The 26,775-nt window shown below is 38.3% G+C and overlaps 1 protein-coding gene across 6 annotated transcripts in view; it reads right to left on the bottom strand.

Annotated features, from left to right (window-relative positions):
* Window positions 1–26,775, bottom strand: part of csmd3b (CUB and Sushi multiple domains 3b) — a 919,486-nt gene that overhangs the window by 542,449 nt on the left and 350,262 nt on the right. For all 6 annotated transcript variants that reach the window (XM_064348440.1, XM_064348441.1, XM_064348442.1 and 3 more), the window contains 2 exons: window positions 16,016–16,119; window positions 15,665–15,777 (listed from right to left, as the gene is read on the bottom strand). In XM_064348440.1, the coding sequence (XP_064204510.1) occupies window positions 15,665–15,777; window positions 16,016–16,119 (217 nt within the window). The remainder of the gene's footprint in view (window positions 1–15,664; window positions 15,778–16,015; window positions 16,120–26,775) is intronic.

The following is a 26,775-nucleotide window of genomic DNA, read 5'->3' as shown; positions in this document are numbered from 1 at the left end:
TGTATCAGGACACCCCTTGGACTGGGGCTGTTGTTCATGGTTTGGGCTCGGCCCCTTAGTTCCAGTGAAGGCAAATCTTAATGCAATATTATACAATCACTTTCTTGACGATTCTGTGATTCAACAACAGTCTGGCGAAGGCCCTTTCTTGTTTCAGCATGACAATGCCCCCGGGCACACAGCGAGGTACATACAGAAATGGTTTTGTCGAGAACGGTGTGGAAGAACTTGATTGGCCTGCACAGTCCTGACCCTATACATATATATAGACATTTCTTAAAGTATTTATTTTTATCTTAGTTATATATAATTGTATTTTACTATTTATTAACATTAAATATATTTGTTTGTTGTTTGAATTGGTAGCAAAACCATTAAGATAAAAGAAAAATAGTTTATTTAACATACCAGTTCTCTGAACATATTTGCCATCCTGCCGACTACACCAAACTGGAAAAGAAAATTTGTTATCCTGCCAACTACGCCAAAACTGTAAAGGAAAATTTTTTTCATCCTGCAAACTATACCAAACTGTAAAGAAGATTTTTATAATTTATTTCAGTCATCGGTTAGACAAGGGGCACGGATAAAATACCCAAAACCTGGTATATACCCCGTGGTCTTGAACAGCATACCAGCGCCTCAGAGCTCTGGTCCCCTTTAGCTGGTCCCCCCCTGAGGCTCTGTTTTCCTCACAAGAGATTTTGTTTTAATATTTTTATGTCTGGTTTAGTACTCAGAGGTTCCGTATCGTATCCCGTCATAGCAACAAGATAAACCCGACAATAGCCCTAAGATATGCCAATACAGAAGTGAAAACGCTGCTCACTGAATAGGCTAACAAAATAAACAAGACAAAGTTTTTAAAAATGATACCATGTCATTCTACAGTCAATATCTGGGTCTAAATATTGAATACATATACAACCTTACCATTGGTTTTACGCTAAGAGATCTCCCTTTTGAGACGGTGTGGTCATATATTGTCTTGGACAATCCGTTTCTGAAATATACGTGCATTTGTGACGCCTGGGTACCTTCCAAAATAGCTGTGCGTAATACCACAAGTGTTGTTTACGGCATTGTCACCCTTATTAGTACAGTCTGGCTTGATTGACAATTCATTTATTCAGTAGGTGAGAGTATAAGCTTTATAACGATGTATAACATGTCTAATTTTTCTTTTAGAATAGCGTTGTATAGGTCAGCGTAACCAAACGTTTTCTTATATTCACTCTGTGGTAGCAGTAAAAGACGCTGCACCTGACGAAATGTTGTCAACGATTTCTCGTAATTTCTTGGAAAATACTATTATTATTGAGGACTTCTGGGCATAGCTAAGCCATATGTTTGCTGATAGACCTAGCTGACATCGTTTTCTGGAGGAATACAGAAGCGGATAGAACTGTATCATTAATTTACTGCCTGTGTCTCTATCTACCCAAACCCAGATAAAATTTCATCATTGCTATGTAAGTATTACTGCTCAAAATATTGTGGTTATGTTGAAATTGAGTGTCTTTAAATAGTGGTATATTATAATGAGGATATTTCACACTGTAATGTAAGTGTTCGTTGGTAGTAGTTTTTGTGAACTTTTTGTGATGCATACAACAGTGATGACATGAGAGCTGGAACATTGCCAAAACGTGGTGGACGGTTGAAAATAGACACTTCTTCATAGTTCATACAAGAAAACATATGAGAGTACAGAGTTTAGAAATACATACAGGAGTTAATTATTACACATTTAGGTGCTGTACCGCATTGTGTGACAATGTTTTTGTATTATTTTTAAATCTGATATCAATGTTTCATCTTAAAACTTCATAAGGGGCTCATTTATATGCTTTATTATGGACAAAATGCATTTTATTAATTTTTGAAGAGATTTTGGATATGTTTTTGGATCCCTAGCTATTTTAGACCACTGATGGAACGCTTGTAATTCCCACTTGAAAATGATGCAACAGTGAGTTTCTTGAGTCAAAAGAGTTGATTTGTAGTGAAATACAGGAATATGTCGTGATTTACAGCAATGCATAATTTAAACATTTTGGATAGATTTGGAGACACTGGATAAACTGCTTAGTTTTTGCTTTATTGATCTTCAGTAGTTCTACATATCAACCCTTAGATTTTATGAACTTGTGGTCAAGAAGTTTTTGATCCAGCACATGTACAGTTAAACCTGCTGTACATATGCAAAACTCTCAGTATTTCATTGCAAACTAAAAAAGAGCAAACTTATTTTTGATATTTTGCCTAGACAATTGCATTTGTGGCACTTTATTTCTTCCAAAATGTGACAGGAGCCAGAAAACCAGGCTTAAGTGCAGGAAAGTTGATTTTGAGTTTTTTATAGCATATGCAAGCCGAGAAACAGAGCTTCAAATAGATAATTCAAATAGGACAATTACTGAAGAAGTTGTGCTGTTTTGAAGTTAGACATTTATGCTGAATGGGCTGCCAGAAAACCAGAGATTTTCACTGCCAAAGATTGACAAGGGATTCCCACACTTTTGTGACATACTTCCTTCGCAACCATGTGTTTAAATAGATACCAGTTACACCAAATTACACATAATGCATTGTGGTGGTATATTCTACCTATTTGATGTTGAATGCATGGAATACAAATATTTAAACTGCTTAGAAATCAACTTTAATGTAGGTTGAAAGCAGAAGTTGGGATCCTCACTGCCTCTTGTTCACACCCACTCAGACTTTGAATTAATTTATGCAGCCTTAGTCACACCCCTACCTTGAATAACAATCATGCCTTTGACAAGCTGTCAATAGCTGCTGTCCTATTACTCACCAGTGAAAAGAACAGTACTTTACATCATTCTGAAAGTAATAAAGCTACCACAAACTATTGGGAAATGTAGCTACTAGAGCTTAGATACCGAATTACATATAATGCATTGTGATGGTATACTAACTACCTATTTGATGTTGAATGCATGGAAGGAATAAACCACGACGTGCTGTCCCGTTATTGGAAAATAATGTACGATGGTGGTGGTGAAGCTAGGGAGATGAATCAAATTCATCTCCCTAGCTCTGTCGTGCTTTTTAAAATGGTGCGGTCACGCACTGTACAGCGTTTTTCCAAGACCCTCTGAAACCGGGTTTGAATGCCAGCTAGTTTTATGATAGGTCTGCCGTCACTTGTTACCTAGCCAATATTAAAATTCAGCTGGGTTTTAGCTCAAAATGGTCTCACGGCATGCTTTTTATCCCGGTTAGCTAGCTAACTAACTACTGAATTATATTAAAAACAGTGGTTACTATAAACGCAGTTGTTAACAAAGATACAGAAGAAAATGCGTCCCATAGCCATGAGTTAAATACGGAACGCCTATTATACCATCCAAATAAGAGACAATTCAGTATTTTGCACGATGGTTGGCAACCCTAAATTAAGCCAGTAACTAGAACCGTGATCCAACGTTGCCATCAATTGCGAAATTGGACACTGAAAAAGGGAGGGGACATAACACCAATACATTACCAACAGTTACACTTCCTAATATTTTTGTGCTTCATAAAACAGTTGTATGAGCTATTGATATGGCTCAATGACGTGGTTAATCTCTACAGGGATTGGGTGCTGCAGCACCCAACCCCTGTAGAGATTAACCACGTCATTGAACGCGTCATTGAACTATTAAACGCGGCTAGCTCTAAGGAGTAGAAGTAGCTCTTAGCTTACCCACTGGATCCTTCTGCTCCTTCGAGCAAATATCATTGGAAAACTATAGCTCACATGAAAGCCTCCACCTGCAAATTAGATGTTGTTCTTACTAGACTACTGAAGAAGATTTTACCCACTGTTGGTCCTCATATTCTATCTGTTGTTAACACGTCCCTGTCCTACGGATCTTTTCCTGCCTACTTTAAAACTGCCCTGGTCCTTTCTCTTCTCAAAAAAAACAAACCTAGATCCCTTCTCTCTGAACAACTACAGACCTATCTCTAAACTCCCTTTTCTGTCTAAGGTTGTAGAAAAAGTTGTTTTTACTCAGCTGGCAACTCATCTGAATAATAACAACTGTTACGGCCGGCTCGCAGGGCCGTTTTTGAGTCCAAAGAACCAAAAACAAGACAGAATCTGATCTAAAAACACAAACTCAGACATTTATTAATCTAAATCTTCACAAACTTCTTAATCTTCACAAACACCAAAACCCAAAAACCACAAAGCAAACCACAAACCACACACAAAAGAAGCCCAAAAGAAGATCTCCCCTGCCTCATACTGCTGGGCTTACATTGGCTCACAGGCAGGTGGAGGCAATCAAGCAATTAGGCAATCAGGCAACTACCTCCACCTGCACTACCCAGACCAGCAGAGGCAGGGGACGTAACACAACCTATTCAAAAAATTTCAGTCAGGCTTCCGTACCCTCCACAGCACGGAAACTGCCCTCCTGAAAGTGTCCAATGATATTCTGTTGTCGGCCGATTCAGGTAATTGCTCTATCCTTGTCCTTCTGGATCTGAGTGCTGCTTTCGACACAATCGATCATGCAGTCCTCATCAGCTCTCAAGTGGTTTGAAGCATATTTAAGCGGTAGACACTTCTCAGTCAGCATAGGTAATTCAATATCATCCCCAGCCCCAATACACTGTGGTGTCCCCCAGGGCTCGATTTTGGGCCCTATCCTCTTTTCCCTGTATAAGCTCCCTTTAGGTGATATTATACACAAATATAACATTAATTTTCATTGTTATGCTGACGATATGCAGTTATATCTACCAATAAGCCCAAATGATCAAGCCAGCATAGCCATTATATTACATTACATTACAGGCATTTAGCAGACGCTATCCAGAGCGACTTACACAACCTTTACATAGCATTTTACATTGTATCCATTTATACAGCTGGATATATACCAATTCTGGTTAAGTACCTTGCTCAAGGGTACAACGGCAGTGTCCTACCCGGACAGCACTTCTCAAGTATCTAACGGACATCAATAGTTGGATGTCTGATAATTTCCTCCAGCTTAATGATAAAAAAATCTGAGGTTATACTGTTTGGCCCACTCCATGCCAGAGCCCAGTTTGAAATTGTCCTTGGCTCACTCTCATCAAATCTAAAGCCCACAGCAAAGGAACCTGGGCGTCATATTCAATCCTGACCTCAACCTAGAACAACATGTAAAGAAGGTTATCCAATATTGTTTTCATCTGAGAAACACTGTCAAAAATAAATCTTTTCTGTCCATCTCTGATCTGAAGAAAGTCGTTTATGCTTTTATTTCTACACGTCTTGACTCTCTGTACACCTGTCTTACCCAAAAGTCCCTCCGTCGTCTTCAACTAGTACAGAATGCTGCAGCTGGGCTTTTAACTGGCTCCAAAAAATCTGACCATATCTCTCCTATCCTAGCATCCCTACACTGGCTGCCAGTCTAATTTAGAATCGATTTAAAAATTTTACTCATCACATTCAAGGCCAGGTCTGGTCTAGCACCGATATACATTTCAGACCTATGAGCAAACCCATAGCCTGAGATCCTCGGGCAAAGCACTGTTGGTCATTCCAAAGTCTAGGTTAAAAACAAAAGGAGAATGGGCATTTGCGATTAGAGCTCCTAGACTTTGAAACGCCCTGCCCAAGGAGATCAGGCTCGCTGAGTTGGTGCCTCGTTTTAAATCTCTTCTTAAAACACATTTTTACAAAGTTGCTTTTAATGTTTTAGCCTCTTAATAAATTTTCTACTCTTATTTTTATATTTTTCAACATCCTGTTATTTACTATATTCTTTTAACCTTGTAACTGTATCTGTTCCTCTGTTTGGCCCTCTTTCATGCTGCTCCTACTTTTAATGTTAATTTATTCATATACTTTGTTTTAATGTGTCCCTTAAGCTGTCGTCTACATCTTGTATTATTTTATTTCTTTTATGTGTGTAAAGCACTTTGTAACTTTGATTTTGAAAAGTGCTATACAAATAAAGTTTATTATTATTATTATTATTACAACCTAGCACATAAGGTAAGAGTGTATACTCAAATGAACACATTTTTTAGTAAGCAAAAATGATTTTTAACACCCTATAATAGGGTCTAACAAATATGCAATGCCATATCCAGCCCCAAAGCTTGACATTTCCCGATAGGGATAAGTCTTCTGAACAAAATGGGGGGTTGCATCGGTGTCATCTATTGAATAAATAGATAAAGTAGCAAAGACAACAACCAACTTTGGGTCCGAAGAGTTAAATTCACAGGTAATATAAAATGTGAAAATTGTACACATTGTGTGGCCTATGGTTTTCTAGGTATCGGCAGTAACGCTATCATGATTTTTATTTAAACTACACAATTTTTATATAGGATATAACCAACCATGCTATTTATCGATTGTAGTTTAATTTTTTAATTGAGTAGGGTAACATAACCACAAATAACCAATAACCTAATATTTCATGTTAGACTACACATAGCCAGTCATTTACTTCGTTATATGAATGGACACAGCCAATCATTTCCTTTGTTAAATCTTACTCTGTGCTTATTTTTAAAACACTTTTTGCTTAGAAAAGCAGGGAACGCCCCTGCTTTCTTCAGTTCAGTCTTATCCAGCTTGTTTTGTGTAGGTACCGAACTCTTTCTACAAAAATAAATCGTATTTCTTATAGGATTCGCCTCGTCATGCTTTTACTTTAAACTAACCTAGAAGCCACTGCTTTAAAACTTATTTACTTACATATTTTCTCATATTGTTTAATTTACTGCTAAAGAATAAATAAATGTTTCAAGTTGCACAAGTACTTTGCTGCACAAGTTACACCAAGCATTCTAGACATTTATTATTATTATTAGTATTATTATTATTATTATTATTATTATTGATATTATTGTTGTTGTTGTTCTTATTGTTATTATTATTTTACATTTTTAATATTTAATTTTTCAAATTTTTTTTACATCTTTTAAATTTGAATTTCATTTTTTTTATTTATTCTTTAACCCCACCATCTGGCAACCGCCCTTACCCCTCACCAACCAAACCATATCAAAGGTCATAAAGGTCAAACTTATCGATCAATCAAATTTTGACAATAAGTACATCATAGAAAATCGATCAATCACTTTTTTTGACACATAGTGCATAAAATATTCTCTATGTCAGTTGACATGCAAATTCAGCAACACTGGAAATTATTCCATTGGCATAGATAATACGCAAAATTTTTACTCAATCACATCAACCATAAGGATTCAACTTATTCTAACTGAAAAGTCAGCAGATAGGAAAACATGTGGCCTGAAAGAAGACACATCAGCATGGAGGTGGAACCTCTCTCAATGGGACCATGCACATAAAATCAATTTCCAAATCAAACCTTTATAAAAAGACTAATGTTTTAAAAGTTATTGGGACGGCAGGTATGCCATCCCGCCATGTTACACCTTGGCGGGGGCATGCCCCATACCTATACAGCACCGAGAGTTTGGCACTTTTCAGGGTTCCCCAAAGAAATAACCACAACAGCCACAGACACTCAGCCCTTAAAAACATTAAATTCTTTACATTCTCACCCCATTTCAATAGACAGAATTCATAAACAACTTCACATGTCCACACAATAAAGCCCCAAACTAAGGGGATTTTGCATTTTCTCCTTCTTCTCTTTCTTATTTTTCCTGCCGCCTATCCCACTAACAGCATGTCTCCCCATTGGACATTTTACCGACACCAGCCAAATCTTCACCGACACGACCCAATCAAAAACTCGCATACACATGCAAAATACCCATACCTTTTTACTCTGAAACATTTCCAGTTTGAACAGCTAGTTTGCCTGTTGCCTAGTGGGTAAGGTCGCAGTCTTGGGAACATGGGGTCCTAGGTTCAAGCCTAGGTAGGAACATGTGTCTTTAACCTGCTTTTACCCTCACTAATAATTGTCTACTACTTCTCAATTATTGCTTTTGCACCATATCTAGCCGCCGTTCACCGAACGTATACACTGCATTATGACGTACCGTCTGCACGTTCAGTTATTAACCGGCTACAATATTGCAAAGCCATATGGATTCAACGGGAGCTCTTCTGTGCTTACTGGCTCGGACAGGTTTGCTAATGATATTTCACGCATTTTGCATAGCTATGTCATGGTGCTGCACTAACAAAGTCACAGACTGGTACACCTCCGGTTGAAGGATTGAATCCCGTCTTGCCCTCAGGCAGATAATTTCCTCTTTTACAGTAACGTTTTCTTACACTTATATTTGCTTTGCCAAAACTCACTCACGGCCACCCATATGCATTTCATGACAGCAAATGTATTCCTTTTATTAAAAAGTTACACCAGTTCAGCACTGTGCCATTTCTACTAACTATATTTCTTCACTTGGCTACCGTACAAAACCCTCTTATCAGCAAACGCCACGTTTCTACATTCATGTTACCTCGCCCTGTTCTCTATCTAGCCACATACAAACAATTACTACGTATGTACGTTCTGCAACTCCCCATTAAAACATTACATTTAAAATCATGACTCACTCATAATTATAACTAATAGTACTGAATATGAGAAAAGCACATCAGTGCAACAGGTTTCACACATTACTTAACCCTCCACTTTAACAGCTCATGGTTTATACAGACTGTTCATGGTCACTTCATTTACTTCGCACTATAGTCTGTGATCATGTCAACCTTCACCTACATGCCCATTCTGCTAAAAACATATTGTTTCAACTACGCAATTTCATAATTTCATCCTAATTTCTCTCACACTGTTGTTATTTTCTCATATGCAAACCTGCTGGGACATATGCGTCTGCTCTTATTCTCCACTATCAAGTTTCCCGGTTCTAGCTTAGCAAAACAGCGAAGAGGATTCCCCACCTGCAGATAGGCCTATAAAAATGCCTTATAAACCTTACAAACACTGAAAGTGCATCTCCATGAAATAACAGACAACGGAGCAGGACAGAGGGGTACAGAAGTTGCGACCTAGGGAGCTCTAATTCTACGGGCTTGCTGATTTTTTTTGTCAATCAAGGCTCGTTGAATGGCCGTCAAATCCGTGAGTACATACACTGGCCATATTTCACCTGCGTTTCTGACGCGTTAACACTTATGCCACCGCACCCTTTGTCACAGCCACTGTTTTACATATATAGCAAACCGAAACTGCTAAACAGGGTCCATTTGCATTTCTCACTCTCAGAATAAAACGCTTTGCAAAAAGAAATGATATCTCATAAAAAACACGTTTTCAACGTACAAAAATGCCAAGTTACTCACACATACCAGACATACCCCGTCTATAACTCATTCATTCAGACTGCCAAAATCCAGGCCTGCCATTAAAAGTATTGATATCAAAATGACGCCAAGTTACGGTACTACAAACAATATAGGCTATCTTGCCTCACCGAAATTAAATAAGATGTATTCCAAAGCAATACTACCCAATATTTCCTCAATTCTTTCAAGTCACTTGGCCCTGTGTTTTGTAATCTTACCATTTTACAATGTCATGCAAACTTTGTGTCAGATCAAAGTGTCAAATATTTCCAATTGCCTTATGGAGCACATTGAAATTCATGTAGAAAACTGCTGGTGAGTAACTACAGGAAACATATTTCTCCAGAAAACATATGTTTATACTTGCTTCTGAACTGAATTTCAGTACACGTACAAGTTATTGTATATTTGCTACGTACAATATATACTGCATGTAAAATACATATTGTACATACATACATAGACAACTTCTTTATCCCCATGGGGACATTTCCCTTGCAGCATGTTACATTCACATTTACAAACACACACTTATACCAAGAAACATACATACATACATTATTCACGCAACACAAGGCTGGGCAGCAAAATGCATATATACCAATACAAATTGGACATATACACGCCTATTCAGTCAATCTTGACTGTGAGAAAGCCATCCACACATATGTTTGGCCTGTCCATGTAGTGCATGCTTATACACACAGGGCCAAGTGACTTTTTTGTGAGTTTTTTATGAGATTAAATATTTACATTGACCAGAATATTAAAATATGGCCTGGTGCTTGAATTAAATCATTACTTTTCCTTAACTTTGACTAATAATTAAGTTAAAGTACAGGCCACAGTAATTGCTTCATCAATAGTTGTGAGTGAATTCTAATTCTTTCCACACATGTTACTAAACGCAATTAAAAACAGGTGCACATGCCATTATTTTTGTAATAGAAGGCAGCTGTCTAAACAGTCAACTCAAAGAAAAAATGCATCACAATATTGCAGCAGTAGTGATAGCAGCCTGCAATGGAGAAAAGAGTGATGGCTTTATACTTTCAGACTGCGTTGGAATTTTGAACATCTACCGGATCATCTCCTTCAAAATGGAATCCTTTTAGTTGAGACGCTAGGGATGTATCCGAATCCGAATACTGTATTCGGGAAAGCACGAATAATGCGATGGAAACAGATATCTCTTCTACCCGAAGTTGCTCGTTATTATTCGGATTCGGAAAAAAAAAAAAGAGTCAGCTCCATGTCGAGTTCTCATAGCCTCTATCTAACGTTACACGGGCAGAGAGAGAGAGAGAGAGAGAAAGAGAGGCACCAGTTATACACACCAACAAACTTTGAGCCACTGCGCTGCAAAACGTTTAATAAATAAGTTCTATGTGTCAGCCATTATGTTTCTTCAAATCGATTCATATCATTGTGGATGGCCACTAGATAAAAATGCCCATTCTGTTTGCAACATAGGACTTTGATTTCACTAACTAGTCGTTTCATTTACTACACATTATTGAAAAGTAATCGGTATATTCTGTAGTCGCCCCCACCGAGTCAGCGCACAGCAGGCAGCGGGCTGAGAGCTGACCGTTCCCGGCTATCAAATTCAAATTCAAATTCAAATTCAAATGCTTTATTGGCATGACATATTTAAAAATACATATTGCCAAAGCGCAGTGACAACAGCAATCAACTACAGTAAGAATATATAATCAAAAAGAAAAAAGAAGACAAGCAGCAATAACAATAACAGCACAAATGATAGGAACATAATACTTATTATCTATTAAGTTAACTGAATTAAATTAATTGAGAAAAAAAAAAATCTCATCAAGAGTACTCATACATATGCATATACATAGACATATATATATACATGCACACATACACACGCATACATACATATATATATATATACACATATATGTACATACATACATACGCACACACACACACATATACATATACATACAAACACATATGCATATATACACACACACATACATATGTTTGCTGGATGCTCACCCACTGTCCCTCAGGCTGTGACAGGCAAAAACGTATTTAGCTGCGAGTGAGGCTGTCGGTCCTTCTCCTAATAGGACTCGCAGCTTTTGGTCATTTGTTAGGGAGGGAAATTTGTTTAGGAATGTTGAATTTTGCATCTTATTAAAATATGTTTCCCTCATCTGTGAATGAAGTGCATCTCTGTCTCTACCTCTCCTGTCTTGCAGTGAGCACATATACGTTCTTCTTTGGGTAGCCATGTTTTTTTTGTGCCTTCCTTTTTCAATTGCTAAGGTGTGGTCACTGAGCCTGTACTTGATCAGGATTTGTCTCTGCTTTGTATCTCTGACAGAGAACAGATACTCTGCCAAATTGTATTCTCTGTTTAGGGCCAAGTAGCAATTAAGTTTATTTTGTGTTTTGGTTTCATTATTCCAGTGTTCCAGATAGGCATCTTTTGTTTGTTTAATTATTTGGTTTACTCTAATTTCTGGTTTTAAAGCAGCGCTGGTCTGAGTTTGGTCAGTGTTTGGTTTTAGTTAGTTAGTAAGTCTCATGACCAGCTGACTGAGAGGACTCTTTTTGGGTTTCAGGTCTTGGGTTTTCAGTGCTTGAAATTGCATTGTGTCTTGGGGACTTGATTTGAGGTGCATCCAAAATTTAAGTGCTCTTTTTTTAATGTTAATTATCAATGGGTATCTGCCTAATTCTGCCCTGCATGCATTGGTGGGAGTTTTCCTTTGGATGTTTAGTATTGTTCTGCAAAATTCTGCATGCAAGGCCTCTATAGGATGCTTGTCCCACCTAGTGTAGTTGTGATAACTGAGTGGACCCCATACTTCACTTCCATATAAGGCAATTGGTTGGATTACACTGTCAAAGATTTTAAGCCAAATTCTAATTGGTATGTCTATTTTGTGAAATTTTCTAATTGCATGAAAGGCTCTGCAGGCTTTTTCTTTTAGTGTATTCACTGCCAGACCAAAGTTTGCTGAGGCACTTATTTTGAGCCCTAGGTAATCATAGAACAGGGAGTGCTCTAGTGCGGTGTTTCCTAGAGTGAACACATGTCTGGTTTTTTGAGATCTGGGTTTCTTTTGGAATATCATTATTTTAGATTTTTTAAAGTTTACTGTCAGTGCCCAGTTCTGAGAGTATTGCACCAGTAAATCCAAATGTTGCTGTAGCCCTTGTTCTGTGGGTGACAGCAACACCAGGTCATCCGCATAGAGTAGGAATTTAACTTCCTTGTTGTTTAGGGTTAAGCCAGGGGTAGCAGATTGTTCCAACAGCACCGCTAACTCATTAATATAGATATTAAAGAGCGTTGGTGACAAGCTGCATCCCTTAAAAACACCGCGTCCTTGAGTGAAGAAATCTGTTCTTTTATTCCCAATTTTTACTCCACATTTATTATTGACATAAATAGATTTTATTATGTCATAAACTTTACCCCCTACACCACTTTGGAGAATTTTATAATATAGTCCTTCTTGCCAAATAGAATCAAAAGCCTTTTTAAAATCTATAAAGCATGCAAAAATTTTACCTTTGCTTTTTTGGTGTACATGTTGATTAATTAGGGTGTGGGAAATTATCACTCAGGGAAACTCTCGCATCAAGGAGGAGGTGCGGGAGCTAGCGAGACACAAGCCTGTTGTGGCAGCTGGATTTCTTTCAAACCCCCGCAACCTATACATAAAAATCAAGCTTAGAACCTGTAGTTTTTATGTAGAACCTGTAGCTGTATGTGTTAATTTTCTCTATTTCTCTATTTAAAAAACCCAGTCGAAATACTGAAAAAAAACGTCGTTTTACCTTGTATTTCAGTCAATATTCATCCGTTTAAGATGTAACGTGCTGTATGTATCAGTCATAGGTCTTGGCTATAATGAACACAAAATCCATTCATGGTAACAGTTGCCACCAAGGGAAAATATGAGGACATCAGATGGTTTGCAGTCTATCCAAATTTAGTTCAGTAGGGGAAAAATAAATAAATAAATAAATAAAACAGGCAAAAAAAAGTTCATGTAGGCTATTACTGTTCTATGTAATTACTGTTGTAAAGTAGTAATTCATGTTTTCCCTAGCGAACTGCAGTAACGTTAACACATCAAGAAACGCGAATGCAGCATCATTGAAATTTAAGATTATTGCCTTCAACTGAAGGGTATGCTTCTCTATATCTTTACTGTAAATAGTTTCTATTTCCAATGCAAAACAGAATCTTTCGATTTTCCCCAGTTAAAAAGGGGGGGGGGGTGTGCTGTGGTTCAGACAGTTCATAAAACTTAGTTTAGTCAAAAATAAAAAAGAAAGAGAGATGAAAAGTACTGTATAAGGATGTGGAAATATATTTCATAATTAATTATATGCCACTGCATTGCCAATGAATATTAGGTTAGAAAATACAACATTTGCCTTATTTAACGTGACTTCCGGTATAAACCACGCCCACTTCCTGCATTCTATTCGAATACAGATACAGATAATTTTGTTGGTTGAACGAATACAGATACAGATACAGATAATGACGTCTCTGCACACCCCTAAGAGACACCATAAAATACTTGTGCCAGGTTCTTGCACCAAAAGATCATTTACAGGGCAGCATGTTTGAATGCAATTATGTCTTATCTATGGGTGGTAACAAAGGTGTGTGTTGCTTTGGCATTCTATGCTACTGGCTCCTTTCAAACTTCAGGCTAACATCACTTTTGTTGGTGTTAGTTCATAAAACTTAGTCCTTAAAAGGCACTCTAATAAGTGAACCTAACGTTAGTCAAATATTTGCATTGTCTTGCCTGTAAGCCAGCAGCACAAACTATGGGTCAGGAGTTATCCATGGATCCCCAGATATGATTTAGAATAAGCTATCATCACAGCAATATGACTGACAGTAGGGAGGGAAAAACGCAACTTTAGAATGTCGCCAGCAGTGTATGCGCGTGAGCTCGACAATACATTGCTCACAGAAAAGGTAGTTTGTTGCCTTTTTTAGTTCATTACAGTGGTGATAGAAGTGACAATAATTAAGTGGTGCTGTGCTGTTAGCCTTTATACTGATCACCATACAAGGTTAATGTGAAGTAGCTAGCACAATCGGACAGCACTAACCCATAAAAATGTAGCCTACTTTGAATGATACTTGCTCAAATGAACGGTAAATCTGAAAAAACATTCGATTATAGTCAGCGGCACCGACATTTTCTTTCGCACCCTCAATAAACAGCAAAAGACCCAGTAGAATATTGAATTAAACCTTTTACAGTTATATATTTTCTGAAACGTTATCAATTCCGCTTGGCCACAGTGAGTGAAACTAGGCGATCTGTGCGTATAGTTTCTATGTAAATTACGTCAGAAGGATTCAGCCTTGTTGTTTGCTACCTAAACTTCACAGCACACTTGTAGCATGACGGTGTGTTTTTACCTTTTTATACGGTCTATGGTTTTTACAGTCTCTGGTCCAGTCAGATTTCTTTATGGGGCATGGAAAGGGGAGTGGTTACTGTACTTGTGACGCACTAAGTCGATAACATTCTCAACCGGTTGAAAATAGAAAGATAAATTTAAAACGCATATTTCTCCAAAAATAATGAACGGACATATTTAATACTTTACTCATTGTGTTTATTCAATGCCTCTTGTGCAAATAGCACATAAAACCGAGAAAGTGTGAAAACCACCATGTTACTCCTTTAAATGAGGTCTGGTGTGATATGTTAAACACATTTAAGACTCAGATGTCTTCACAATGCTGAGGATTATGTTCATGACACTTGCTCAATGTGTGAAAAAATAGTTATTCACAAAAACATTGCTTTTGGTAAGGTACCATATGTTGTTTAATTTCAGACAAGAGATTTGCTCACTACTTACTGTGTTTTTCAGCATTGCAATTTTAACTTAGTGTTATCTTATCTTAGAGGTTTGTTAGCCTTAGAATCTAAACAGGCTATTACACATAAGTAGATACATACAATGTACTGAATGGCCAAGTATTTTAATTTGTTTTTCAGTTAAGTACGCATCATATATCATAACCAGAGAACTGCACACAATATTGGTTTGAAAAGGCATTGTATAATATCAATATAAATATGTGTTTTGTATGTTTTAATCACAATATATAGATATATATCCCAGTATTCTGTTGGCCTATCCAACATCCTCTTTCCCTTTAGCCATCTGCTATTCGATCATAAGTTACTAATGCTCTAGCAGATGGCATGTGTGTAATGTGACAGAAACCAAAAATTGTGTAGCATAAAGACAAGTGTTATATTCTTATTGAATCCTGATGAATGGCTTGCATGGACAGCTTAATGAGGGTCAGAGCAGTGGGGGCAATAACCTGATCTTTACCTTTGTAGTTGATCTTGAATCCAATTGATCCTACACTCTCATCCGACTGAAGGTGGAGCCACATCTGATGGGTCATGCTTACGATTAGGTCAGGGACAAAACTACCCGTCAGCCTGCAGACACAGGCAGAACAGACAGAAACTTAGTATTTGTTGACAGAAAACTTTGTGACAAATGATCTCAGTATTCTGCATATGTCTACCGACCAGATATTGCTGGCCTGTTAACCTAAATTCAATCATTTTGTGAAGTAGCAGTCATTTTTATTCAGACTAATGAAGTAAGTGTGTATTTACAAATTATATACAAATGTTCTTATGACCGGCGGTGCATACATGCTGAAACACTTACACCTGCAGTATTGTTCTGGCATCACCAACTTCCCCTCCGTCTCCAATGGTTAATGTGTCATATCCAATTTCCAGGTCAAACTCTTCAAAGTTAATCTGAATTACCTATTGAGAGGAATGGGGCAAAATGATTAGCAATATGGACCATAAAGGAGTTTATGTGGGTCATATGTTTTTGACATTTTAACCCCTTCCAGTCTGTTTCATCCTCAGGATGGTACTGGTTCAGTAGTTTAGCCTGTTCCAGCTTGTTGTATCTCAGCAGTATGATCAGGTTAGGCAGTTTTGCTTGTTCCAGCCTTGCGTTGTAACAAGGCATGGTTCCAGTTCTGCAGGTTAGCCTGTCTCTGCCTGTTTTGGCAAAACTGTGTTTTTCAGGTTCATGGGGTTTAGCCTGTTCCAGGCTGCTTTGACCAAACAGTATGATTCTGGTTCAGAGATTTAGTCTGTTACAACCTGCTTTGGCTATATGAGAGAGAAATATCCTGCCGTTTCAGTAAAAATGACGCAATTTATTATGCTTGCCATGATGCATCTGGTCAGGCATCATGTGTTACAAATAAATAAATAGCCAGCTGCATTAGCTTGCTAGTTATTGTTAGATAATGTAACTTTACTGGTCAGTACTTTTGTTTTGTTTTGTTTTGTTTTGTTTTCCCAAGACGCTCCTCCTTGCAAGTTTAGCCTGCACGATTCTTTGTGTTATTGTGTGCGTTGGTGAAATCGTAAGTGTTCAGGGAAAATGCGTGTTATTATATTACCATTAATAGCAGTATAATTGCAGTTGTCGCAGCAACTAGATAAACATTTCTTTGCGCTAGTATCTAGCAGCCATGTTTCAGATGCGTGATGCTATTCCCTTCTGGGTGTGTCTCGTGTAATAAGCATAGATATTTGCATTTTGGGATATTATACTTATGTTCCATGGTAGGTTACATTCCTCATCATAAGCGGAGATACTTGTTGAGTTTACTGATAGCGCTGTGTATATCTTCCTGTATATTTATTTTAGGGTCCTATGTTTGTATTAACCCTAATGCGCATTTGCGACCAATGTAATTGCCACGTATCCTTCACACCTTTTGGCCAGGGGCGGTTTTAGTGATTTGGAGGCCCCAGGCAAAGACCAATGTGAGACCCTTCTCCATTTTGCTTAACGCAATCATAGCTAGTGAACAAAAACTATTTGGAGGCAGCTCTTTTCAGTTAACAAAGCCACAGAACTAAAGGACAGACCCAAATGGGAATTCTAACTGAAGAACTTCAAATGACCTTCAGCCAGTTAGAAGAAGACAATATGACAAGAAAAATATTATAAGTATATAATCTTTCATTCTTTCAAGACAAAAGTATAGTACATGCTTTTTGATAAGGCATTTGAACATCCACTATTCTCTAGGGGTAAAAGTCCCGGTCCGAACGGGTGTCTGGTTTGTGGTGGGCTGCTGCTGTCTGTCGGTGTTGCCTCTGACACTTTCCTCCCACACTGTAACTGGTTCATCGCAACCAGCAGAGGCAGTAATGCTAGAAGTTGTAGTAGATGCGGTGGGTGCACAACAGGCTGAGGCAGCAGTAAGGCTGCTACCGTTAGCTAGCTCAGCTTCATCAACTAACGTTACACCTGTTGTAACGTCAGCTAGAGTGAGAGCACCTATTATCAACCAACTTCGTTCGACAGACAGGAAAACTTAAACTGATTTGCAACTATATATGAAAAAATAGGCGAAATATCGGTAACAACCTGTACCTAGTTATGGAGGAAAAATGTCCTTGTTATCCTCCAGTAGTACTTTTGCGATTTTTTTGATGTGCCGGCAAATAAGTCATGACAGAGGTGGTCCAGCGCTAGATTTTGGTTGCTAAGCGGACGTGCATCGACCACCCCATATAAATGAATGGAACTTGACATTAATTTGCTAGCCTACTGTATAAGTGTCCTGTCTTGCGTATTTGAGGTTAATATGAGAAAGGGTGGTCGCTAATAGCATGTCTAGGAATCCGTACATATTCACTGTTGCAACCCAAGTTGCAGGATGCAAAATAACCGTTAGGAAAGCAGTTGGAAATTATGAAGCAACGTCTGCGCCATTGGATTTAATGGGTCGCGATGAGATAATTCCGAGCGTGTTGCTTGTCTTAAAGTTGATATAGTAAATAAGGCTGTATTACTATATCAAAATCTAAATGTATGTGAAGTTGGTTTTTTACATTTAGACAATTTATTGTGTATTTTTTACAGAACTTACATTTAAATAGGTAACAATGTCCAGTTCTCTCTAATAAATATGAAGTAAATACACTATGGTTAGGGTGGTCGATAATAGGTTCTCTCACTCTACTTGTTGTTCCTCCGTCATGGAGTCTCTGGCTGTTTTATTAAAGAATTTTGTCAGTTTAGGCAAACTTTCCTTGAACTGGGCATCTTCCTTTTTCCTCTTTCTCTTCTCAAATCCACTTTGAAAACGCTTTATGGTAACAAATATCGTGACTCTCTGTCTTTGATAGCAACTCGAATTTCTACGTCATGATTAGGCGCTTTATGCAGGAAGGTCAAGGTGGAATAGTCCAATAAATGTGAAATGTGGGTGATAATAAATATTGGTAAATATAGATATTTAATTGGATAGGCCCACATTTACATGTAGACAGATTTATTTTATCTATTACAGATTATCATTTGGTTGGAGTGACAAGAAAAGATAATGTTTTATAAATTTAAAAAAAGAAAAAAAAGGAAACAAATTCACGAGGCCCCTTCGGTGGACGAGGCCCCAAGCAATTGCCTACCTATGGCCTATGGTAAAACCGCCTATGCTTGTGGCGTAATGTTGCAACTTTCCACTGTAACCATTACCTTACACACACACACACACACACACACACATATATATATATATATATATATATATATATATATATATATATAAATACATATAAATGCAATATGAAATGGTATTATTGGTAGTTTCTATGGTAATGTAGTAATACCCTTATCCTAATGCAAATGTAATATTCTATTTGTATTACATCAATACAACTGTAATTTTTATTATATTGCTTTTATATTTTTATTTGCAGATACCACGCCTTATCAGAATTTTATTATTAAATACTTGATTTGGAGTTGGCTGCATTTGTTCTGACTGACAAATTAGGCCAGTTAGGGTAACACCAGTTATCACACATAATCACATAATCTACCACAAGCATGTTGGGCATACATCAGTACTCTATTTGTGTTCTTTTTTTCTATTAATTTGTTAGATTGTATGTCTTTTCTCTTTGTTTAAAATATATTCAGTTGTCTTGTGTCTGCTCATTCCTACATTTGCGTGGCCAGTTTACACAGCAGTGCAAAAACAAGCTGACCTTCTTTTAAGATTGACAATTAAATTACTATTCATCTCAGGGCTGGCAACAATCCCTGCTTCAGGTCAATTCAGACTCTTGGCAGGATAAATTAATGTCATTTGTTTCCCATTAAATCTTTTTTATCAGTTCACTCAAATGAATTCTGTCCATAACTGTTGCCTCAATTCAGTCCCTTATCATAACCAATTCCTTAATTCAATCTCTTTTCAATATCCATCCATCCATTATCTATCCTGGGCAGGGTCACAGGGGGTGCTGGAGCCTATCCCAGCATGCATTGAGCAAGAGGCAGGAATACACCCGGGACAGGCCGGCAATCTATCGAAGGGCACACACACCAAAATCACTCACACACTCACACCTATGGGCAATTTTGAATTTCCAATTAGCCTACCTGAATGTCTGAATGCAATCTGTTACATTTAAGTGAGTGAGTAAAAATCTTATCATCTCATTGCCTATACAGATTATGGTGTTGAGGCCTGATAATTGAAATCTCCATCTTTGGAATCAGTTCCAGTTTCAAGTGGCAAAGATGTGGAATTAGAGGGGTAGCTCACTCTTGGATAAAGTTACAATCTCAAAGATTTCCGTTTCGTTCTCTTTGGCGGTACCAATGGCGAGAAGCGGTAATTGCAGGTGTGTTTTTGGACCTCACTTCCAATAGATCCAACCGGATCCAACCAGTGTCGCCTGTGTGACGTCAGTCAGTTGGCACTTGGGCCACACCAACTATAACACTTACTGAATAAAAAATTGTTGTTATAAAAGTAACGTTATGTAAATACTCATTCATTGTCTAACATTAGGCTAACTTAAGCTGTCTTTACACTGCCGAGCCGGGTTAAAATGCTGTAGCAGACCTGGGGTAAAATTAGAGATGATCAATTTCCACAAACATTCTTTATCCACCTTTTGCCCGGTATGAACACCTTTACACTGCAGAGAAGAATTTGCGGGATTCGCTGTGGCTCGTGCAGTTAGCATCTCGTGCACAATAAACAGTCTTACTCGTGAATGATTGTTGTGTGATATTTTTGAAAAAAACTGCCTTGCAAAATGTTACCCCTGGTGTTTCTGGTTTTGCTAGCTAAACTGTTCGGGAATTTATTCAGATCAGTATATTGATGAACTTGATGGCAATGTAAATAACGGTAACGTTAAGGCCAGTTCAGATCAATGATTCGCAACGAGACAATGATTTTAGAATGTTGCAGAGAAAATTGCAGCGGTGTGAACTGGTTATTTGCAGAGCGTCTGAAACCGTTGCCTGGGGTCTCAAAAGACCCACCTTGTCAAATTGCCAAGTGCAGTTTTAGAACGTTTACAATCAGACGTCTTGGAATTTTGCAAGTTGCATCCAGTCTCGTTGCGAATCATTGATCTGAACTGGCCTTTATTTAGCTACATTGCAACGTTGCAACAAGGTAGAATTGCATTCGAGAGACGGTTTGCGAGGTCAGTACCGGTCGGTAGCTTTAGCTAGTTTTTTTTCTAATTGTTAGCTGACATTAGATTGTGTTAATTACATTAGCTAGATAGCTAACGCAACGTTACCTGATATGAGAGATGGATACTGTGTGCAACGTTGTCTAAACTAATGTTGCCTTTCTTGACATGGTCCGGTAGCTAGCGTAAGCTGTGCAAATAGCTATGTAATTTAGTAACGTTACATTGTCATCAAATGTAATACGAAATCTATATCAACAAATAATATGACCTCTCATGTTACACAAAAACTTTTTAGGGTTCCATAACCCCCCCCCCTTCTCTGTTATTGTTACGCTAGCAGACACCGTAAAAAACAGTACGCCGCTCCCACACAAGTGAGTTGAACTGCGAGCCTGTTGCGTTAGCTCCGCCTACCCTCTCTGGCGGAACAACCACTGATGGGTGATGGAAAATGCGACATTTTTCCCGGGAATGTCGCCACAGACACCCAGTTCTTTAATCATAAATTATTATAATAATAATAATATAAATTAATATAATAATAGGCTCAATCACCATTGTGTTACCTAATTCAACGATAGATAGTGACTTAACAGACATTTATTTTAATGAAAATCTTCGAGATTATACTTTAAGTAGTTACTTGAAGAATAGACATCAATATGTCCGAATACACAATTTTAATTCACAACTGTTGAAGGTTACTTGTGGGGTTCCAAGTAACTCAGGCTCAGTGTTAGGCCCATTATTGTTTCTTCTGGACATAAATGATATATGTGAGGTTTCCAAAATATTAAAAATAATATTATTTGCTGATGATACAAATTTATTTTGTTCTGGTGAGAATTTGAAACAACTTTTGGATACAGTGGAAAAGGAATTGGTAAAGCTAAAGAGTTGGTTTGATTCTAATAGACTAACACTGAATTTAAGTAAAACTAAATTTATAATCTTTGGTAATCGTTTAACTAAAAAAAAAGCAAAAAGCAAACTCATGATAAATGATGTTGAAATTGAAAGAGTGTCGGAAATTAAATTTCTGGAGTGATTATAGATAATAAATTATGCTGGAAGCCGCATATAACTTATGTCAAAGCTAAAATGTCAAAATCAATTGCAATACTATATAAAGTAAAAGATCTTTTAAATCAAAAATCATTATACACGGTTCCCTTGTAGTACCATACATAACTTACTGTGTGGAAGTATGGGGAAATACATATAAAACTAATACTAATCTAATCTTCATACTTCAAAAGAGAGCCATAAGAATTGTAAAAAAAAAAACACCTATAGAGAACCAACAAACTCACTTTTGTTTATTTAAAGGCTCTAAAATTTAAAGATTTGGTCGAGTTTAAAACATTTCAAATTATGTATAAAGTAAAAAACCAATTACTACCTGAAAGTATACAAAAGTTGTTTACAAAGAGAGAATGTCAACATGATTTAAGAGGAATTTGCAAAAAACAACTCACAAAAACAATTAGTGAGGACCAATGCAAAATACCATTGTATTTCAGTTAAAGGAGTGCAACTATGCAACAGCTGTAATGAGGAACTGAAAACATGTAGAACTCTCATTAAGGTAAAACAAATGTTTAAAAATAATGTACTGAACAAATATGAAAAAGGATGATCAGAAAGAAACATTGGCATAGAAGGACAGGGTACAGGATATGCAAGCTGTTTTTGTTTGATTTTGTTTTGTTTTGTTCTACTTTGTTTGTTTTGTGTTTGATGTTTGTCTGATGTTACCTTTTGAAAACAAATATGACATGTTGTTAAAAGGGTAGGCATTATAAGCAGCAGCTTCAGCCTACACCGGTTTCCGACTGCAGAGATCTTGGGTTGCAGTGTTGTTCTGTTTATAGCTTGTGATATTTGAGTATCTGCCTCCTTTCGTGTAAACTTACTATTGTTGAATGCAGACCGAAATAAAAATTTAATTAAAAAAAAAAAAGAAACCAATATGGCACAATTTGGTTTTGTTATATGGAAAATATTTTGACTGAAGGTGGAGGTTACATCTGGACAATTATCCTTCGACTAATATCATCCTATTGTAGAAGCAGAGATGAACTTCCATGCTTTTTATAGGTATCCAAGAGCTGAACTGAATTACTTCCTTACATATTCATGTTTGATCTTGTTAGAAAGAGTTAATTCAGGAATCTTTTTATAATAATAGCATAGTGCTTAGCCCTGTTTCCAACAACTTAAGTTCACTTTGATCGATAACTACAGTCAGCTTTTAGGTAGGCCAGTCATTGTCATAAATGAGTCTGACCCCCTCTGACACCTTAACTCGGCATCACCCAATCAGGGCAAACATCCACAAGTCATGCTGGGTAAGGTATTTAAGATGGCCACAGGAAAAAGTTGAGTTGTGGTTGGTTTTGGAGCCTTGGACAGAAGAGTTTTTCTCGTTTTGTTTTGGTGGTGGTTCCTTAGTTGCGTGTTTTTAGCTGGTTTCTTTTCATCCTGTGGCGCTTAAACTGGAAGTGGGTAACACTTTGGCAAGGTCTGGCTCATCCGTCTCTCTTTCTCTTTTCTGGTATTTCCAAATTCATTTTTTTATTTTTTGTATAATGTCTTCTGTTTTGTAATTTAGAAGTAGTGAGCCTGCATACAATAAAGAATGTATGATTTAAATTAATTATTCTAATTAACTGCTTCAATTCAATTAATTCAATTATTTTATCTTAAAACCTGATATAGAGCTTGTTTTGACTTGTTGGTGGATTTCACCATTTTACTGTCAACTGACCTATCAATGAATTTGGCAATTTAATTGATAACTCTCATTTTCAACAATTGTTTAATTAAATCACATAAAATATATTTTATATTTAGGGTAAGTGAGGGGTCCAAGCACACAATATCACTTGCATCTACTATTCAGAGTACTGAACATTTTAACAAGGGCTCTGAGTGTTTTAACTTCTGGATTCATAAAATAAACATATTTTTAATTAATCCTTGCTTGTCCGACAGTATTGTAACTTTATCTGCCTCTGGGGACCATAAGGAGTTAACAGTTCACGAATACAATAGGGCACCAAACCATGTAAGACACTGTAAGTATTTAATACAACTTTAAAATTCATTCTAAAAGCAACAGGCAACCATTGCAGAGCAGCCAGAATTGGGTTGGTACGGGAAAAACGCTGGTCATACTCCTGGTCATTGGCCTAGCAGCAGAATTCTGTACAGTTCACAGCTGAGCTATGGCGAGGTGGTGTAGGCCTGAAAACAAAGCATTACAATAGTCAAGATTAAATAAAAGCATGTATGGTTCTTTCGGTGAAACTAAAAGACAAAAATGCTCTAATTTTAGAAGTTGGTAAAAACATCCCTGAACCAGTTTTTTAATATGTGGTTCAAAATTCTGATTATAGTCAAAGATTATAGCTAAATTCTTAGATGTTGACTTGATGTTTGAAGCTAGAGAACCAAGGAACGAATATAAGTGTTTAGATGATTTAGAAGTGTTAAATATATATCAATGAAATAAAGCAGTTTTGTGAGGAGGAATGATCTAAAATTCCTCCTAATCATTGTGCAAGTCTGATCAGCAGCTATAAGAAATATTTGGTGGAGGCTATTGCTGCTAAAGATGACCTATCAGTTACTAGTTACAAGAATTCCCATACTTTTTCCAGCCTGAACTGTGAATGTGTAGACAATGTGTTCAATAAAGACATGAAAAGTACAATTGATTGTGTGTTACTGGTTCAAAAGCCAGAGGTAACAAACCCAGTGCATCGAGATCCATCCTGTATGTTTTCATTCCAACCCTAACAAAGAAAACCTCATTCAACAACCAGAGATCTTGTTGATAAAAATGATCTCACCTAACTCTTTGAGTATCCTTGGGTATATGCCACCAGGCCCTGCTGCCTTATTTGTTAGTGTATGTAATTTATCTAGTAGTTCTTTATCTCAATATTCCGAGTACTGAATATACCTTCCAGTCTATTAGTTACATAATTTCTAGCAAAACTCTTAACAAAGTAACTATTTAAAGCATCGGCAATATCTTTAATTTTATAAAGCGATGATCTTCATTCTCATTGCACCTGATATCCTCTTTCACTTTTGATTTCCTACAACAGTATGGATTACTTTTTGTAAAGCCGAGCAAGCCCAGGAACATATCAATCGTCAAGGGGAAGCTGTCAGATCAACGCTTCTACATTGGTGATGAGCCCATACCAACTGTGATAGAGAAGCCAGTCAAAAGCCTGGGACGATGGTACGTTGCAACCCTCAAGGACACAGACCAGCTTAGGCAGAACATCACCAGAGGCCTTGAGAGTATCGACAAGTCCTTGCTCCCTGGCAGGTTGAAGCTCTGGTGCCTTCAATTCGGTCTCCTATCCCGGCTGATGTACCTTTGACCATGTACGAGGCCCCAATTTCAAAGGTCAACAAGCTGGAGCTCATTCGCCAGAAAGTAGCTAGGTCTCCCCAGGTGCCTTAGCAACATAGGGCTCTATGAAAAAGGTATCCTGGAACTTCCCGTGTCCAGTCTTACAGAGGAGTACAAGTGCACCAAAGTAAGGCTGGAGATGACGCTGACAGAATCCCGTGACGCATGAGTAGCCCAAACTGCTCCCATCCAGGCAACTGGGAGGAAGTGGACCCCATCTGCAGCTACACAGCAGGCAAAGTCAGCCCTCAAGCACAGGGTCACGTTGGTCACGTGCAACAAGGGAGAGGAGGTTTTGGCCTTGGAGAGAGCAAACCGTCCTGGTACAAGGCATCTCAGCAACGAGGTCTCGTGGTTGAGGAGGTGCGCTGGCAAGAGCAGGCAGTGATGTGTGCAAAGCCCGTTTCTCAAGCAAAGCAAGGACAGTGGATGAGGTGGGAGGGAGTTGATAAGAGAAAGTTCTCTTGGGAGGAGTTGTGGGATGTGGAAGCATTTCGAACTAGCTTCAAAATACGAGCCACATACGATGTCCTGCCATCTCCCAGGAACCTCAGCCAAAGTTACGGCCAAGACCCTACGTGCCCCCTCTTTCCATCTCCAGCAAACCTGAAGCACATTCTTGTCGGCTGCAAGACAAGCCTTACACAAGGCCGTTACACCTGGCGGCACAACCAGGTACTGAAGTGCCTAGCAGCTACGCTGGAGAGCAGACGGACAACCATTAACGCCCTGCCTCCTCTGTCATCCCATCCTGCATCTGCAAGAGAGTTTGTCCGTGAAGGTGCAAAGGAACCCAAGGCCTGTACTTTAAAACCAGAGGCCGGGCAGCTGGGAGCGGCACGAGACTGGAAGTTACTGGCGGACCTGGAACAGAGGCTCTGCTTCCCACCTGAGATCACCACGACTAACCTCAGACCGGACCTCGTGCTTTGGTCCTCCTCACTTCGCACCGTCTACATCATAGAGCTTACAGTGCCCTGGGAGGATTCTGTGGGTGAGGCCTACGAACGTCAGAGGCTTAAGTACGCTGAGTTGGCAGACGACGCTGAACAACACGGCTGGAAAGCTAAGGTTTGCCCAGTGGAAGTTGGCCGCAGAGGCTTCGTAGGCATATCAACTACCAGGCTGCTTAAGGACATGGGAATCCGAGGCCAGGCCCAACATCAAGCCATCAAAGCCCTCTCCGGTGCTGCTGAAGGGCAAGTCAGTGGCTCTGGATTAAGAGGAGAGACAACACCTGGGCTCCGAGTTAACACCAAGAACGAGATTACGTTAAGGGGAATGAGCCTGGGACACCAGATGTCGCCGTTGAGCCCTCTGGAGGTGTCACAAAACACCAGAGAAGGAGGGTGCCCACCTGATGACCCCAATGAAGTAATTACCCCCTTCTGCCACTCAATGGGGGCTCATCAGTGAAACGCTGAGGAAGGAGGGCGCCCACTTGAAAACCCTGAAATGGCATCGTCGTCCCCACTCACATCAGCAAGATCTCAAGTCATGTG

The sequence above is a fragment of the Anguilla rostrata genome, chromosome 8 (assembly GCF_018555375.3).
Source record: "Anguilla rostrata isolate EN2019 chromosome 8, ASM1855537v3, whole genome shotgun sequence".
Taxonomy (NCBI): domain Eukaryota; kingdom Metazoa; phylum Chordata; class Actinopteri; order Anguilliformes; family Anguillidae; genus Anguilla; species Anguilla rostrata.
This window is presented reverse-complemented; position numbering and strand designations above follow the sequence as displayed.